The sequence below is a fragment of the Crinia signifera genome, chromosome 4, assembly GCF_055691185.1.
Source record: "Crinia signifera chromosome 4, ASM5569118v1, whole genome shotgun sequence".
In the NCBI taxonomy this organism is placed as follows: Eukaryota; Metazoa; Chordata; class Amphibia; order Anura; family Myobatrachidae; genus Crinia; species Crinia signifera.
Genome location: NC_139220.1, coordinates 12,231,977 through 12,250,480, shown reverse-complemented (window position 1 = coordinate 12,250,480; position 18,504 = coordinate 12,231,977). Strand labels below are relative to the sequence as shown.

General features: G+C 53.0%; 1 protein-coding gene across 1 annotated transcript in view; it reads right to left on the bottom strand.

Moving 5' to 3' along the window:
• Nucleotides 1–301: 301 nt before the first annotated feature.
• LOC146073718 (aldo-keto reductase family 1 member C1-like) overlaps nucleotides 302–18,504 on the bottom strand; it is a 28,475-nt gene continuing 10,272 nt past the window's right edge. Inside the window, exons 5-9 of the mRNA XM_083181114.1 lie at nucleotides 10,652–10,774; nucleotides 9,840–9,949; nucleotides 8,176–8,341; nucleotides 1,037–1,119; nucleotides 302–537 (exon numbers count right to left, since the gene is read on the bottom strand). Coding sequence (XP_083037240.1) covers nucleotides 495–537; nucleotides 1,037–1,119; nucleotides 8,176–8,341; nucleotides 9,840–9,949; nucleotides 10,652–10,774 — 525 coding nt within the window. The 3' untranslated portion in view covers nucleotides 302–494. The remainder of the gene's footprint in view (nucleotides 538–1,036; nucleotides 1,120–8,175; nucleotides 8,342–9,839; nucleotides 9,950–10,651; nucleotides 10,775–18,504) is intronic.

Here is an 18,504-nt window from a genome sequence, read left to right as displayed (position 1 = left end):
CCCCCATAAACACCTAATACAGATTTTATTTACTAAGATGGGAGTTCTATTTCAGAACGGATGTTGCTATCGGCAACCAATCATAATCTACTTATTTATTTAGCACCTTCTAGAAGATCATAGATTGTATCTGATTGGTTGCCCCTAGCAACATTAAAACCATAACTCCCATTTTAGTAAATTTCCTCCATTGTATCCAAATTCAGATGCAAAATAGCATGAAATGTTTATTATCTGTCTATAGTGTGGTGTAGTAATAATAATACAGGTCCTGTGAGAGATCCAAAGATGACGAAATACCTACACAAATGATCCATATTCTTTATTTATTTGTTAGCTATAACATATTGTTGTTATGTTATATATTCAGTGCACGAGTCCATAATAATTTATTGGAGCGTCCGCAGCCGCACAGTAATTCCACAGTAATTCCATCTGCTGTCATCTGCTGAGGCCTTTGTCGTTGGTGCAGGACAATTTTCAGATCCATTCTGTTAATATTCCTCTTTGTATGGGAACTTGGGGTGATCCTGCCACCTGCGGAATACACAACACTGGGTGGTTAGTGACTGACGGCTCAGAGACCAGATCTGTAATCCCTGACACTTCCTGCGCTCCTAGACGTATGTGTGGTCAAGTCTGCTGTCAGCTCTTGTGATCAGCAAAATACTGCATTATCTCTTGGCGGCCTTTCTATCGAGGATTAATGGCATCTGGAGGGGTATGAAGTATGACCGTCACCCGTACACCGTGAGGTCACCTTATAGGGGTTGTTCCAATGTTCATGTGATTGCATTCCACAGGAATACAGATGTCACTGCGGCATCGCAGCACTGTCCACACGTAAATGGGTTAAACAAGATCCTGAACCTTCCTGGGCTGTGATTGGCCAAATCAGGTGAGGGAATTTTACCGCTATGATAATTTATATCCATGAAACCTATATACTGATAACTGGATAATCACATGTTGAACAAAAGGCTGCTCCACATGATCCCCAAAATACATACAGTTCCGGTAACACTGTGATACTTACTGCTGAATATTTACATAGCGCATATTCTTGTTTAAGTTGTCCAAAGTCCTAATTTCTTCATCGCTCAACTGGAAATCAAAGACCTATAATGTGCAAGAATTAGGGTGTTACATGACAGCTGCACATACCATCAGACATGACATATAGACCATACAGGACTTCATGACCCTTACATTCCCACCAGATATCCCGGTCAGAGGCACACGTGGGGGATGGAGGACAGAGAGACCCGTGGGGGATGGAGCACAGAGAGACCCGTGGGGGATGGAGGACAGAGGCACACATGTGAGATGGAGGACAGAGGCACACCTGGGATGGAGGACAGAGGCACACGTGGGATGGAGGACAGAGGAACACCTGGGATGGAGGACAGAGGCGCACGTGGGATGGAGGACAGAGGCACACCTGGGATGGAGGACAGAGGCACACCTGGGATGGAGGACAGAGGCACACCTGGGATGGAGGACAGAGGCACACGTGGGATGGAGGACAGAGGCACACGTGGGATGGAGGACAGAGGCACACGTGGGATGCAGGACTAAGGCACACGTGGGATGGAGGACAGAGGCACACGTGGGATGGAGGACAGAGGCACACCTGGGATGGAGGACAGAGGCACACGTGGGATGGAGGACAGAGGCACACGTGGGATGGAGGACAGAGGCACACGTGGGATGGAGGACAGAGGCACACGTGGGATGGAGGACAGAGGCACACGTGGGATGGATGACAGAGGCACACGTGGGATGGAGGACAGAGGCACACGTGGGATGGAGGACAGAGGCACACGTGGGATGGAGGACAGAGGCACACGTGGGATGGAGCACAGAGGCACACGTGGGATGGAGGACAGAGGCACACGTGGGATGAGGACAGAGGCACACGTGGGATGGAGGACAGAGGCACACGTGGGATGGAGGACAGAGGCACACGTGGGATGGAGGACAGAGGCACACGTGGGATGCAGGACAGAGGCACACGTGGGATGGAGGACAGAGGCACATGTGGGATGGATGACAGTCACAATTGGGATGGAGGACAGAGGCACACGTGGGATGGAGGACAGAGGCACACGTGGGATGGAGGACAGAGGCACACCTGGGATGGAGGACAGAGGCACACGTGGGATGGAGGACAGAGGCACACGTGGGATGGAGGACAGAGGCACACGTGGGATGGAGCACAGAGGCACACGTGGGATGAGGACAGAGGCACACGTGGGATGAGGACAGAGGAACACCTGGGATGGAGGACAGAGGCACACGTGGGATGGAGGACAGAGGCTCACGTGGGATGGAGGACAGAGGCACACGTGGGATGGAGGACAGAGGCTCACGTGGGATGGAGGACAGAGGCACACGTGGGATGCAGGACAGAGGCACACGTGGGATGGAGGACAGAGGCACAAGTGGGATGGAGGACAGAGGCGCACATGGGATGGAGGACAGAGGCGCACATGGGATGGAGGACAGAAGCACACGTGGGATGGAGGACAGAGGCACACGTGGGATGGAGGACAGAGGCACACGTGGGATGGAGGACAGAGGCACACGTGGGATGCAGGACAGAGGCACACGTGGGATGGAGGACAGTAGCACAAGTGGGATGGAGGACAGAGGCACACGTGGGATGGAGGACAGAGGCACACGTGGGATGGAGGACAGAGGCACAAGTGGGATGGAGGACAGAGGCACACATGGGATGGAGGACAGAGGCACACGTGGGATGGAGCACAGAGGCACACGTGGGATGAGGACAGAGGCACACGTGGGATGGAGGACAGAGGCACACGTGGGATGGAGCACAGAGGCACACGTGGGATGAGGACAGAGGCACACGTGGGATGAAGGACAGAGGCTCATGTGGGATGGAGGACAGTGGCACACGTGGGATGGAGGACAGTGGCACAAGTGGGATGGAGGACAGTGGCACAAGTGGGATGAAGGACAGAGGCACACGTGGGATGGAGGACAGAGGCACACGTGGGATGGAGGACAGAGGCACACGTGGGATGGAGGACAGAGGAACACCAGGGATGGAGGACAGAGTAACACGTGGGATGGAGGACAGAGGCACACGTGGGATGGAGGACAGAGGCTCACGTGGGATGGAGGACAAAGGCACACCTGGGATGCAGGACAGAGGCACACGTGGGATGGAGGACAGAGGCACACATGGGATGGAGGACAGAGGCACAAGTGGGATGGAGGACAGAGGCACACATGGGATGGAGGACAGAAGCACACGTGGGATGGAGGACAGAGGCACACGTGGGATGGAGGACAGAGGCACACGTGGGATGGAGGACAGAGGCACACGTGGGATGCAGGACAGAGGCACACGTGGGATGGAGGACAGTAGCACAAGTGGGATGGAGGACAGAGGCACACGTGGGATGGAGGACAGAGGCACACGTGGGAAGGGGGACAGAGGCACACGTGGGATGGAGGACAGAGGCACACCTGGGATGGAGGTCAGAGGCACACCTGGGATGGAGGACAGAGGCACACGTGGGATGGAGGACAGAGGCACACGTGGGATGGAGGACAGAGGCACACGTGGGATGGAGGACAGAGGCACACGTGGGAAGGGGGACAGAGGCACACGTGGGATGGAGGACAGAGGCGCACGTGGGATGGAGGACAGAGGCGCACGTGGGATGAGGACAGAGGCACACATGGGATGGAGGACAGAGGCACAAGTGGGATGGAGGACAGAGGCACACGTGGGATGGATGACAGAGGCACATGTGGGATGGATGACAGAGGCACACGTGGGATGGAGGACAGAGGCACACGTGGGATGGAGGACAGAGGCACACGTGGGATGGAGGACAGAGGCACACGTGGGATGGAGGACAGAGGCACACGTGGGATGGAGCACAGAGGCACACGTGGGATGGAGGACAGAGGCACACCTGGGATGGAGGACAGAGGCACACCTGGGATGGAGGACAGAGGCACACGTGGGATGGAGGACAGAGGCACACGTGGGATGGAGGACAGAGGCACACATGGGATGGAGGACAGAGGCACACGTGGGAAGGGGGACAGAGGCACACGTGGGATGGAGGACAGAGGCACACCTGGGATGGAGGACAGAGGCACACCTGGGATGGAGGACAGAGGCACACGTGGGATGCAGGACAGAGGCACACGTGGGATGGAGGACAGAGGCACAAGTGGGATGGAGGACAGAGGCGCACATGGGATGGAGGACAGAGGCGCACATGGGATGGAGGACAGAAGCACACGTGGGATGGAGGACAGAGGCACACGTGGGATGGAGGACAGAGGCACACGTGGGATGGAGGACAGAGGCACACGTGGGATGCAGGACAGAGGCACACGTGGGATGGAGGACAGTAGCACAAGTGGGATGGAGGACAGAGGCACACGTGGGATGGAGGACAGAGGCACACGTGGGATGGAGGACAGAGGCACAAGTGGGATGGAGGACAGAGGCACACGTGGGATGGAGGACAGAGGCACACGTGGGATGGAGCACAGAGGCACACGTGGGATGAGGACAGAGGCACACGTGGGATGGAGGACAGAGGCACACGTGGGATGGAGCACAGAGGCACACGTGGGATGAGGACAGAGGCACACGTGGGATGAAGGACAGAGGCTCATGTGGGATGGAGGACAGTGGCACACGTGGGATGGAGGACAGTGGCACAAGTGGGATGGAGGACAGTGGCACAAGTGGGATGAAGGACAGAGGCACACGTGGGATGGAGGACAGAGGCACACGTGGGATGGAGGACAGAGGCACACGTGGGATGGAGGACAGAGGAACACCAGGGATGGAGGACAGAGTAACACGTGGGATGGAGGACAGAGGCACACGTGGGATGGAGGACAGAGGCTCACGTGGGATGGAGGACAAAGGCACACCTGGGATGCAGGACAGAGGCACACATGGGATGGAGGACAGAGGCACACATGGGATGGAGGACAGAGGCACAAGTGGGATGGAGGACAGAGGCACACATGGGATGGAGGACAGAGGCACACGTGGGATGGAGGACAGAGGCACAAGTGGGATGGAGGACAGAGGCACACATGGGATGGAGGACAGAGGCACACGTGGGATGGAGCACAGAGGCACACGTGGGATGAGGACAGAGGCACACGTGGGATGGAGGACAGAGGCACACGTGGGATGGAGCACAGAGGCACACGTGGGATGAGGACAGAGGCACACGTGGGATGAAGGACAGAGGCTCATGTGGGATGGAGGACAGTGGCACACGTGGGATGGAGGACAGTGGCACAAGTGGGATGGAGGACAGTGGCACAAGTGGGATGAAGGACAGAGGCACACGTGGGATGGAGGACAGAGGCACACGTGGGATGGAGGACAGAGGCACACGTGGGATGGAGGACAGAGGAACACCAGGGATGGAGGACAGAGTAACACGTGGGATGGAGGACAGAGGCACACGTGGGATGGAGGACAGAGGCTCACGTGGGATGGAGGACAAAGGCACACCTGGGATGCAGGACAGAGGCACACGTGGGATGGAGGACAGAGGCACACATGGGATGGAGGACAGAGGCACAAGTGGGATGGAGGACAGAGGCATGGAGGACAGAGGCACACGTGGGATGGAGGACAGAGGCTCACGTGGGATGGAGGACAAAGGCACACCTGGGATGCAGGACAGAGGCACACGTGGGATGGAGGACAGAGGCACACATGGGATGGAGGACAGAGGCACAAGTGGGATGGAGGACAGAGGCACACATGGGATGGAGGACAGAGGCACACGTGGGATGGAGGACAGAGGCACACGTGGGATGGAGGACAGAGGCACACGTGGGATGGAGGACAGAGGCACACGTGGGATGCAGGACAGAGGCACACGTGGGATGGAGGACAGTAGCACAAGTGGGATGGAGGACAGAGGCACACGTGGGATGGAGGACAGAGGCACACGTGGGAAGGGGGACAGAGGCACACGTGGGATGGAGGACAGAGGCACACCTGGGATGGAGGTCAGAGGCACACCTGGGATGGAGGACAGAGGCACACGTGGGATGGAGGACAGAGGCACACGTGGGATGGAGGACAGAGGCACACGTGGGATGGAGGACAGAGGCACACGTGGGAAGGGGGACAGAGGCACACGTGGGATGGAGGACAGAGGCGCACGTGGGATGGAGGACAGAGGCGCACGTGGGATGAGGACAGAGGCACACATGGGATGGAGGACAGAGGCACAAGTGGGATGGAGGACAGAGGCACACGTGGGATGGATGACAGAGGCACATGTGGGATGGATGACAGAGGCACACGTGGGATGGAGGACAGAGGCACACGTGGGATGGAGGACAGAGGCACACGTGGGATGGAGGACAGAGGCACACGTGGGATGGAGGACAGAGGCACACGTGGGATGGAGCACAGAGGCACACGTGGGATGGAGGACAGAGGCACACCTGGGATGGAGGACAGAGGCACACCTGGGATGGAGGACAGAGGCACACGTGGGATGGAGGACAGAGGCACACGTGGGATGGAGGACAGAGGCACACGTGGGATGGAGGACAGAGGCACACGTGGGAAGGGGGACAGAGGCACACGTGGGATGGAGGACAGAGGCGCACGTGGGATGGAGGACAGAGGCGCACGTGGGATGAGGACAGAGGCACACATGGGATGGAGGACAGAGGCACAAGTGGGATGGAGGACAGAGGCACATGTGGGATGGATGACAGAGGCACATGTGGGATGGATGACAGAGGCACACGTGGGATGGAGGACAGAGGCACACGTGGGATGGAGGACAGAGGCACACGTGGGATGGAGGACAGAGGCACAAGTGGGATGGAGGACAGAGGCACACATGGGATGGAGGACAGAGGCACACGTGGGATGGAGCACAGAGGCACACGTGGGATGAGGACAGAGGCACACGTGGGATGGAGGACAGAGGCACACGTGGGATGGAGCACAGAGGCACACGTGGGATGAGGACAGAGGCACACATGGGATGAAGGACAGAGGCTCATGTGGGATGGAGGACAGTGGCACACGTGGGATGGAGGACAGTGGCACAAGTGGGATGGAGGACAGTGGCACAAGTGGGATGAAGGACAGAGGCACACGTGGGATGGAGGACAGAGGCACACGTGGGATGGAGGACAGAGGCACAAGTGGGATGGAGGACAGAGGCACACGTGGGATGGAGGACAGAGGAACACCAGGGATGGAGGACAGAGTAACACGTGGGATGGAGGACAGAGGCACACGTGGGATGGAGGACAGAGGCTCACGTGGGATGGAGGACAAAGGCACACCTGGGATGGAGGACAGTGGCACAAGTGGGATGAAGGACAGAGGCACACGTGGGATGGAGGACAGAGGCACACGTGGGATGCAGGACAGAGGCACACGTGGGATGGAGGACAGAGGCACACGTGGGATGGAGGACAGAGGCACACGTGGGATGCAGGACAGAGGCACACGTGGGATGGAGGACAGAGGCACACGTGGGATGGAGGACAGAAGCACACGTGGGATGGAGGACAGAGGCACACGTGGGATGGAGGACAGAGGAACACCAGGGATGGAGGACAGAGGCACACGTGGGATGGAGGACAGAGGCACAAGTGGGATGGAGGACAGAGGCACACGTGGGATGGAGGACAGAGGCACACGTGGGATGGAGGACAGAGGCACACGTGGGATGGAGGACAGAGGCACACGTGGGATGGAGGACAAAGGCACACCTGGGATGAAGGACAGAGGCTCATGTGGGATGGAGGACAGTGGCACACGTGGGATGGAGGACAGTGGCACAAGTGGGATGGAGGACAGTGGCACAAGTGGGATGAAGGACAGAGGCACACGTGGGATGGAGGACAGAGGCACACGTGGGATGGAGGACAGTGGCACAAGTGGGATGGAGGACAGAGGCACACGTGGGATGGAGGACAGAGGCACACGTGGGATGGAGGACAGTGGCACAAGTGGGATGGAGGACAGAGGCACACGTGGGATGAGGACAGAGGCACACATGGGATGCTGGGATGCAGGACAGAGGCACACATGGGATGGAGGACAGAGGCGCACATGGGATGTCCGTCAGATTACAGTGGCACACATGGGAAGGCCGCCAGACTACTCACCTGAAGGTTCTGCTTAATCCTGGACGGGGTGTAACTCTTTGCCAGGACCACAATCCCCCTCTGTAGCAGATATCTTAGCGCCACCTGTGCGGGGGTCCGACCGTGCTTCTCCGCCACAGCCACTAATACCGGATCCTCCAGTAGCACAGGGGAGCTTTGATCAATCCTGCAACAGAAAAAATACGTTATTTTGTAATTGTAACATTTAAAAAAAACAACAACCCGGGAACAGGGCCGCTATCGATGTGCGGGAGTGCACGGCAACGACTTTGAGTGTACACGGTACACATTGTTTTTAAAAGATATTGCGTAAAGGGACCCTTCTGAGCAATATACAGGTTGCGTATCCCTTATCCAAAATGAAAATACCAGATAACATTGGCAAACACAACGCCCCCCCCCCCTTTCTGCATTTGTCTGGGTAATATTCAGTTGAGCGCGTAACTGTGGGGGCTGCGTCTGCAGAATGTTAGAGGATTTAGCAATGATGCCAAATAGCAGATATGCGTTTGCAGGTGCAATTTGTGTGTGTATTTGACGTATAGTGACATAGCAGATAAGGTCAAATAAAGACATTTGTCCATCAAGTTCAACCTGTTTAACTACTAGACTCATTAGACTAATTCCTAGATATTATCTCCCCCCCCCAGGATTGTACAATATGATACTATCATCAGTATAACCAGTTTGTCGGATATGGCCTTTTTCTAACCCGCTGATCTCCCCACTAGACCGGATCTTGCTGATTATAGCCCTGAATGTTATTTTTGTGTGTAAACATTCCTAGTTTGGCTATTATGTCCTCGTAGCCCATGTTCTCCATCCCTTTATGACCTTCTTTGTCCTACGCTGGACCATCTCCAGTTCAATATTGTCTATTTTGTAGTAAGGGACCCAGAACTGTTCCCCAAACTCAAGATGAGGCCTAACAGGTGCTTTAAAAAGTGGCACAATGACAGTGTCATTAATAAATAAGTTAAATAAAAGTGGCCCTAACACCCCACTTAGTACTGGTATCCAGTTTGAAATTGGCACCATTTATTGCCACTCTCTGTTCCCTGTCAAGTAGGCAGTTTTTAACCCATGTACAAATTATTTCCCCTAGTTACAATATATCCATTTTGTGGATCAGGCTCTTGTGAATCACTGTATCGAAGGCCTTCGCAAAATCCAGGTATAACACATCAACTGCATTGCCTTTGTCTAGGATCATACTAACTTCTTCGTAGAAACTAATCTGATTAGTTTGAAACGAGCAATCCCTTACAAACCCATGTTGACTGTTGCTGTTTATATTATTTAGCACTAAATAATCCTGGATACCATCTCTTAGTAATCCCTCAAATATTTTCCCTGTGAACTTTTACCCTTTTTAAATATTGGTACCACTTCCGTATACTGATGCCAAAAGGCTGGACATATTATATTATGTAAAAGTTACAGAGAATAACCCATTTTGGTGGCAGATGGGACTTGGCATAGGGGTGAAGGCACGCCATTTTTGCGGGTTATTTGTTTAAGGTGTAACTTGCTTGCATTTTGCAGCTCATGCTGCACCAGCCACACTGGATGAACTGAGATAAACTCAGCAAGCTACCGACCGTTGTTGATCTTGTGATGTGTAAAATATCACAGGCCTTACAGGACGTGTGTCACCAGCTTACCATTTCTCATCCCGGCTGGACCCCAGCACGCTGTACGCCACCAGCACTATGTCATGTGACTTGAGGAATGCCAGCAATTTATTCTGGTTCAGGTAAATGTGACATTCTACCTGCAGGGGAAGCAAATCAGCAGGTTAGAATAATATAAACCTACTGTAAGATAGATAGATAGATAGATAGATAGATAGATAGATAGATAGATAGATACAGCTGGCACACTTGAGCATCATTATTAAACAGAAAGTTTAAAAAAAATCTAAAGGTAGTTTCACAAATGACCTCTCTCTCTCTGAAATCTATATTGCAGTGTAAAAATAAAGCAGCCAGTTTTTACCCTGCACAGAAACAAAATAAATCTAACTCTCTCTCTCTTTTTTTTATATTGCACCTCCTCACCGCCTCCAAATGGCCATTGCCTGTCAATCAGGATGCAGGAATTGGGCGCGGTGAGTGTGATCGCAGAACTCGTGCCCATAAAAGATCTTGCGCGCCTGCAAATCACACACCATCGGAATTGTATGTAAACCATCGGGTTTGCATAGAAATCCGAATCAGGCCCAATATCCGCAGTGATGGAAGGATTACATCAGAATGAGTCAATGTTAAATGTTCTTTTTTTTACTTTCTGTTGTTAGTGTTTTGTCTCATTTTATGTTTCTGTAATTATTGCTTTGCGATCTGTACCACCATACAGCGCCTTCTCTATATAAGGAATAGGTACTTGTGTATTATCACGGCGCCCCCGCTTTTCATCGCAAGGCATTGTACAACCAAAAAATCACTCTATCGGGAATCAATCAGCAGAACGTTACCTGATTACAGACCGGTTTGTACTTCAGGGTCGGACTGTTAAGGATCAGTTCTATCTGGCTTTTGCTGAAATTGGAAACTCCGATGGATCTTACCAGCCCCGCGTCCTTACACGCTTCCAAGGCCTAAACAAAAAGGCGTAGGTTATGAATGATTATCAATAAATATTATCGTGTGATGTCTGCACATGTTTATACTGCACGGAAAAAAAGCACAAACTACCCTTTGGAATAGGGATCATTGGTCTCTTTGTTAAATAGTGCGCACAGCACAGGGTGTGACATTAGTTGTGATATGACAATAATAATAGTTTGGGTTCCTGACCTCCAACTTTCCCCTCAATGTATTCTATGCATGAGTTCAGCTTAGCACTTTCTAACAGGAATAAGTTGTCATTGCTCCTCCCTCTCCAAAAGTTGTCAATGCCTCTACCTGGAAAATAAGTTGTCAATGCCCCTCCCTGGCACAGAAGTTGTCATTGCCCCTCCCTGGCACAGAAGTTGTCATTGCCCCTCCCTGGCACAGAAGTTGTCAAGGCCCCTCCCTGGCACAGAAGTTGTCAGTGCCCCTCCCTGGCACAGAAGTCGTCAAGGCCCGTCCCTGGCACAGAAGTTGTCTAGGCCCCTCCCTGGTACAGAAGTTGTCAGTGCCCCTCCCTGGTACAGAAGTTGTCAGTGCCCCTCCCTGGTAAATAATGTTTTCAATGCTGGCTGATGTTCGGCCCCTCAGCTACCCCTACGGCCATAAATTGCAAGTATTAGAATTGTATTTCTATTTTCGACACAAAATGATACCATTTTTATACTTTTGCATATTTAGGGAGACATTGGGGCTGATACTACTGAGGGCAGCCACGCCTATATAGGACAGATCACTCCCACACAGCACAGGCCACACCTCCTTTAATTCACTGTATCCTTTGTACACAGGCCTTTAATACAGTATCCATGATTTAATACACCCGATCAGTAAAGAGGATTAATATATATCAAAGTCTGTATGTGACTTTACATGAACTATCAGAAGTATATCAGATTAACCGTCCTATCACTTTACAGATATAAAACATATATCTCTTATATATTTGGCTACATCTGTCACTCAAAGTGTGTCTGGAGCTGTAACGCTGGGTGGAGCCTCTGACTCACATAACTGACTCACATGACAGAGAACCAGCCCAGTGAGCCCACAGACAGTGCCAGACACCCTCTGCCTCTCCATGTTACACAGCAAAGACACAGCTACTCACCAGACACACCAGGTGAGCGCCCCACACTGCCATACCTCCCAACATGACCCTCTCCAGGAGGGACAGAATGCTCTGTTTGTGGACTTCCATCTTAATTTATGATTGTCATCACCTGTTTTAAACAGGGTAATTGATAATGGCTATGGTCGACAATGAAAAAGGTTTACAAGATTTATTTTTCACTTTTTCAATGTTTTCATATTCATTCTCATGTGTCGACATGGACACCAATGAAGTGCCACACTTAGGGGGAAATTTACCAATATGAAAAACCTAGTTTTTCGTATTGGTATTTTCCCTACGACTGCATACGACTGTTTAAGTCGTATGCAAAGTCGTGTTCCGGAGGATCAGTTACAAAGCAGTCATATACGACTGCTTTGTAACCCACCGATGTCGTAGGAATTCGTATTAGCAGCCGTATATACGGCTGCTAATACGAATTATTTGTAGGCAGTCTGCACGGATCAGTCAGATCCGTGCAGGCTGCAAGGTGTAAAAAAAAATTAAATAAATAAATAAAAAAAAACACGGCGTGGGGTCCCCCCCACAGCCGAAACCAGCACCAGGCTGACAGAGGCTGGAGCCGGTAATTAAAAATCAGGGAACCCGACAAATAGGGGTTCCCTGATTTTTAACAACCAGCCCCAGGCTCCTGCTCTGGGGCTGGTTCCCAAAATACGGGGGACAAAATGAGTAGGGGTCCCCCGTCTTTTAAGAACCAGCCCCAGGCAAAACCAGCCAGCAGGGTAATGCCACAGCCGGGGGGCGACTTTTTATGCAAGTCCCCCCGGCCAAAGCATTAACCCTACCGACCAGTCAGCCTGGCCAGGGGCCCTGGGGGAGTGGGGACCCCCCCAATAAAGGGGTCCCCCCCCTCCAGGACTTACCTGACCAGGCTGAAGCCTGGTGCTGTCCTCGATGCCCTGGGCGGTGGGCATCGAGCTGATAAATGGTGTAAAAAAATAGATAAAACTATTGTTTTTTACTGTGGCACTACAAGTGCCAGCAAGCCTCCCCAGCAAGCTGGGACTTGGAGAACCACAAGTCCCAGCCTGCTGGGCATTAAAGGGCCCGCTGGGTCTTGTAGTGCCACAGTAAAAAAAATAGTTAAATAAAACACACTGACACCCGTTTTAAATAAAAGTTTAATACACACATTACATACATACTGATACTTACCTTTCTTGATCCCGTAGGTAGCCCTGGTCCTGATGTCCTGTGTCTTCCAGGTCCATGTCGGCTGTCTGCGTCGTCCTCCAGGTCCATGTCGACGGTCCGTGTCGTCCTCCAGGTCCATGGCGGTGTCCGGGTCCGAAGAAATCCATGTTGGAGCTGTGGAAGGAAATCCTACTCACCTGGTCCTGCGCTGAAGAAGTCTTCTCTTGATCCAACGTAATCCAGGTAATCTTCATGCTGTCGGCGCTCCCCGCTGTCTGCGCTGTCTCTGCATCGCGCTGAGGAGAGATGCTGAGATGTTTCATATTCGGCGCCTCTCCTCAGACTGAATTCTATTGGCCGCCTAGCGGGCCAATCAGGAGCCGAGAAAGTCGGCTCCTGATTGGCCTGCTAGGCGGCCAATAGAATTCAGTCTGAGGAGAGGCGCCGAATATGAAACATCTCAGCATCTCTCCTCAGCGCGATGCAGAGACAGCGCAGACAGCGGGGAGCGCCGACAGCATGAGGATTACCTGGATTACGTCGGATCAAGAGAAGACTTCTTCAGCGCAGGAACAGGTGAGTAGGATTTCCTTCCACAGCTCCAACATGGATTTCTTCGGACCCGGACACCGCCATGGACCTGGAGGATGACACGGACCGTCGACATGGACCTGGAGGACGACGCAGACAGCCGACATGGACCTGGAAGACACAGGACATCAGGACCAGGGCTACCTACGGGATCAAGAAAGGTAAGTATCAGTATGTATGTAATGTGTGTATTAAACTTTTATTTAAAACGGGTGTCAGTGTGTTTTATTTAACTATTTTTTTTACTGTGGCACTACAAGACCCAGCGGGCCCTTTAATGCCCAGCAGGCTGGGACTTGTGGTTCTCCAAGTCCCAGCTTGCTGGGGAGGCTTGCTGGCACTTGTAGTGCCACAGTAAAAAACAATAGTTTTATCTATTTTTTTACACCATTTATCAGCTCGATGCCCACCGCCCAGGGGCATCGAGGACAGCACCAGGCTTCAGCCTGGTCAGGTAAGTCCTGGAGAGGGGGGACCCCTTTATTGGGGGGGTCCCCACTCCCCCAGGGCCCCTGGCCAGGCTGACTGGTCGGTAGGGTTAATGCTTTGGCCGGGGGGACTTGCATAAAAAGTCTCCCCCCGGCTGTGGCATTACCCAGCTGGCTGGTTTTGCCTGGGGCTGGTTCTTAAAATACGGGGGACCCCTACTCATTTTGTCCCCCGTATTTTGGGAACCAGCCCCAGAGCAGGAGCCTGGGGCTGGTTGTTAAAAATCAGGGAACCCCTATTTGTCGGGTTCCCTGATTTTTAATTACCGGCTCCAGCCTCTGTCAGCCTGGTGCTGGTTTCGGCTGTGGGGGGGACCCCACGCCGGTTTTTTTTTTATTTATTTAATTTTTCTATTTTTTTACACTGCAGCCTGCACGGATCTGACTGATCCGTGCAGGCTAAAACGCAAATACGACATGAAAATGGTGTTCTATTTTCCTGTCGTATTTGCGTGGGTGTTTCACACCACTTAGCAGCCGTATTGTCAGTACGGCTGCTTAGTAAATCAGAAACCACCATTCTTTTGAATGGTGATTTCTGTCGTATTCTATCGATGGTGTAGACATTCGTATTTGTAAATACAAATACGAATGTTCCATCTTTAAGACTACGAATTGTTGTATTTTTGGGATTGTAAATCCCGAAAATACAAATTCGTAAAAAAAGGGTGTATTTCTCCCTACGAATACACCTTTTTTCTACGAATCCATTTTGGTAAATGTCCCCCTTAATGTCAACATTTACATGTGTTGACCTTTCTGTGTTGATTTTTCTTGTGGCGATTCGCGGCACCCCCCGCGACCCCCCTCCTGCAATTTGCAGCACACCCCCCGCAATTCGCGGCACCCCCGGTGACTCCCGCGATTCGCGGCCCCACCCTGTGACACCCCCCCTCCTGCGATTCGCGGCACCCCACGACCCCCCCTCCCACGATTCGCGCCAACCCCCCGGGCCACCCCTCCCGCGGTTCACGGTGCCCCCCACGACCCCCCCTACCGCGATTCCCCACCCCTGACCCCCCCTCCTGTCATTGCGGCAACCCCCCGCCCCCGCGACCCACCCTCCCGCGATTCACTGCAACCCCCCGCGCCCCCCCCTCCCACGATATGCGGCACCCACACACCCCCCTCCCACAATTCACGGCATCCACCCACGACCCCTCCTCCCGTGATTCGCGGACACCCCTCACCTCCTCCCTCCCCCCCCACCCCCGCGCGCGATTCACGGCAACCCCAGGATTAAATGGCACATGCAAAACACTGGCACGGCTATGGTCGACAATGAAAAAGGTTGACATGAGTTTTTGAAGATTTATTTTTCTTTTGGTACTCTTTACCTAGCACGGCACCCGCGATTGGCATCGCGGTCATCGGGGGTGCCCGCGATATCCCATAGGGTTCAATGTCAAAAGTGTCAATGGACGCGATTTTTGTGTTTTGTGTTCAATGCCTCAATGCCCGTTGTTCGTTTTATCGAATGACATTAGGTCGAATGTCATTTGGTCGACCCCACTAGGTCGAATGTGTAAAAAGGTCGACATGGGTTTATGTCGAACTTCCGACTATGTCGACTGCCAATAGGTCGACTGGGGTTAGGTCGAATTGCTCTTTTTGGGGGTTTTTTGGCCGAAATGTCAACAGTGTCGACATGGACACTGTTAACATAGTGAATCGGACCCTCGCATCGCTCGCTTCGCTCGCAATGCTTCGGGCACGGTGGCTCACTTCGCTTGCCACAGCTTTAATAACCTCCTCCACGCCCTAGTGGATGGTAGGGCATGAACCACCGCCTGTCGGCACCAAAAAAACCCCAAAAAGAGCAATTCGACCTAACCCCAGTCGACCTAATGGCAGTCGACATAGTCGGAAGTTCGACATAAACCCATGTCGACCTTTTTACACATTCGACCTAGTGGGGTCGACCAAATGACATTCGACCTAATGTCATTCGATAAAACGACCGTATCCCATGCCCGCGATTTGTCCATAGGAAACAATGTTAAATGGGCCACAGAGCCCTAATAGTCCCCCTGAAGTCTGAAATGGCCCCCACAATTATTAATGCCACCCCACGATCAACGTGAACCCGAAGCGTGGCGAGCGCAGCGAGCCCGCGAGGGGCGGCGGTACTCGTCCTCCGACCTTTTCATACCCCCACTATCCACGTCGGCGTGGAGTTGAGAATAGAATAGTGTGGCGAGCGCAGCGAGCCACCGACCCCGAAGCGTGGTGAGCGCAGCGAGCCCCGCGCATCGGATCTGCGTCGGGTGGTCGGACCTTCTGCACGTCAGACCACCCGACTTGGGACCTAGTGGGGCGGCGCAACGGTAGAGGGAGCAGGGGGGGCTGGGGACGCCGCGTGGGACACAGGCGGCATAGAGCCGGGCAGGGGGAGCCAGCGGGAGCTGTCAGTACGGAATAAAAAAAAAAAGCCCATACAATGAATGGGCGGCCTGTGATTGGCTGAGCGCTCTCTCAGCCAGTCAGCAATTGGCTGAGAGAGCGCTCAGCCAATCACAGGCTGCCCATTCATTGTATAGGCTTTTTTTTCTAGCACTGACAGCTCCGGGCTCTATGCCGCCTGTGTCCCCCGCAGCGTCCCCAGCACCCCCTGCTCCAACCGGCAGCCCTGCTCTGTAGCCCCCCCCCCCCTGCTCCCTGGGTTTTTTACATGTGATAAATCGAGACGATTTATCACATGTAAAAAAATGGCACATCAAGTGCCAATCTAATCAAGCTCTCCCGGGGAGCAGCCGGGGAAGCTCAGGGGGAAGTCGGGGGCGACTTGTCCTAAGGACAAGTCGCCCTAGTGTATGGGGGCCTTTACTGTAGGTGTTTTAAGTCAGATCTTTTACTGCTACTATTACTGTTTATGTAAATGCATTCTGAATGACAGCAACATCCTACCATCCTTCTACAAGAATATATAACCAACTAGGTGATTCATCGCGCCCCGTGCCCCCCCCCCTCCAGCAATTCACGGACCCCCCGCGCACCCCCCCTCCTGCGATTCGCAACCCCCCCTCGCACAATTCACACCCCCTCCCACGCTTTGCGGACCCCCGCCCTCTCCCGCGATTCGCCGACACCTGCGCCCCCCCTCCCCTCCCTTGATTCACGGCACCCCCCGCGCCCCTTCCGCAATTCACGGCACCCCTAAGCCCCTCTTTAGTCCCCCGTATACTCACACACCCCTATCACTACACAGCTTCCTGCTCTCCTGAACCGTAACTTCCACCACTGGGGTGTCGCTGACGCTGTTTTGCCCACATGCCCCTATCATGCCACATAGCCAAGCCTCCTGCTCTCATGCACCCGAACTCCCACCCAGTAGGAGGAGACACTGACTAACGGCCACCATCCTGTACTGCCACGCTGGACCCTCAACCACTGGCAGAAGCTGCACAGTATCTCCCACCCTCCTCTTTAGTCCCCCTTATGCCCACACACCCCTATCACTACCCAGCCTCCTGTTTTCCTGTGTCGTGACCTCCGCCAGTGGGGAGACGCTGACTCAGAAACACCCTACTATACTATTGCACACACACACACACGCACACACACATAAACAACATGCACACACAGCCCCCCACACACACCCACAAATGTCACTGTACCATCCACACTATCAATGTACATCTTACTCTGTAACCGCTTTTTAATTAAACAAAACAATACACACTCCCTTCCACATCATATGCTCTCTATTTAACACATTTCACCTATAACTCAAGCTGCAATACAGGCATCTTACATACAATTCTAACCATATTTCTCATATACAAATGTTTACAAATTAAGGGGGCGCAGCCTCTTACGACGGTGTGAAGAGCGCCCGCAGGGCGCGATGAATCACCTAGTATATAGGTAAGTGGTGATGTCATAGCCATTTATATATCATCACTGGAACATCCGTGTATTAAACTTTCTTATTGGAGGTATCAAAACAGGCATCTCTACAGTGGGCGATGACGTATGTAATGCCAAGCTGTTAATGTCATCCCTACCCCCTCGGTTTGGCCAGTGTCATTGGTGGAACCTCTGGGTCACTCATATCTCTTATATATTTAGCCAGATCTGTCACTCAACCCCTGTGGAGAACGTTCCTGTGTAGAACAGTTTCATGTATATATTTAGCCAGATCTGTCACTCAACCCCTGTGGAGAACGTTCCTGTGTAGAACAGTTTCATGTGTATAACGTTCCACCCCCTTGACATCACCTCCCCCCTCCCAGCCAGGGCTACAGTACACGCCCACCATCCACCATTACTCCACAGCCACAATCCACCATTACTCCTGCACATCCCTACCCTCTGCCAGGACCCCCGTGACCCCCCTCCCGCGATTTGCGGGACCCCCCCGCGA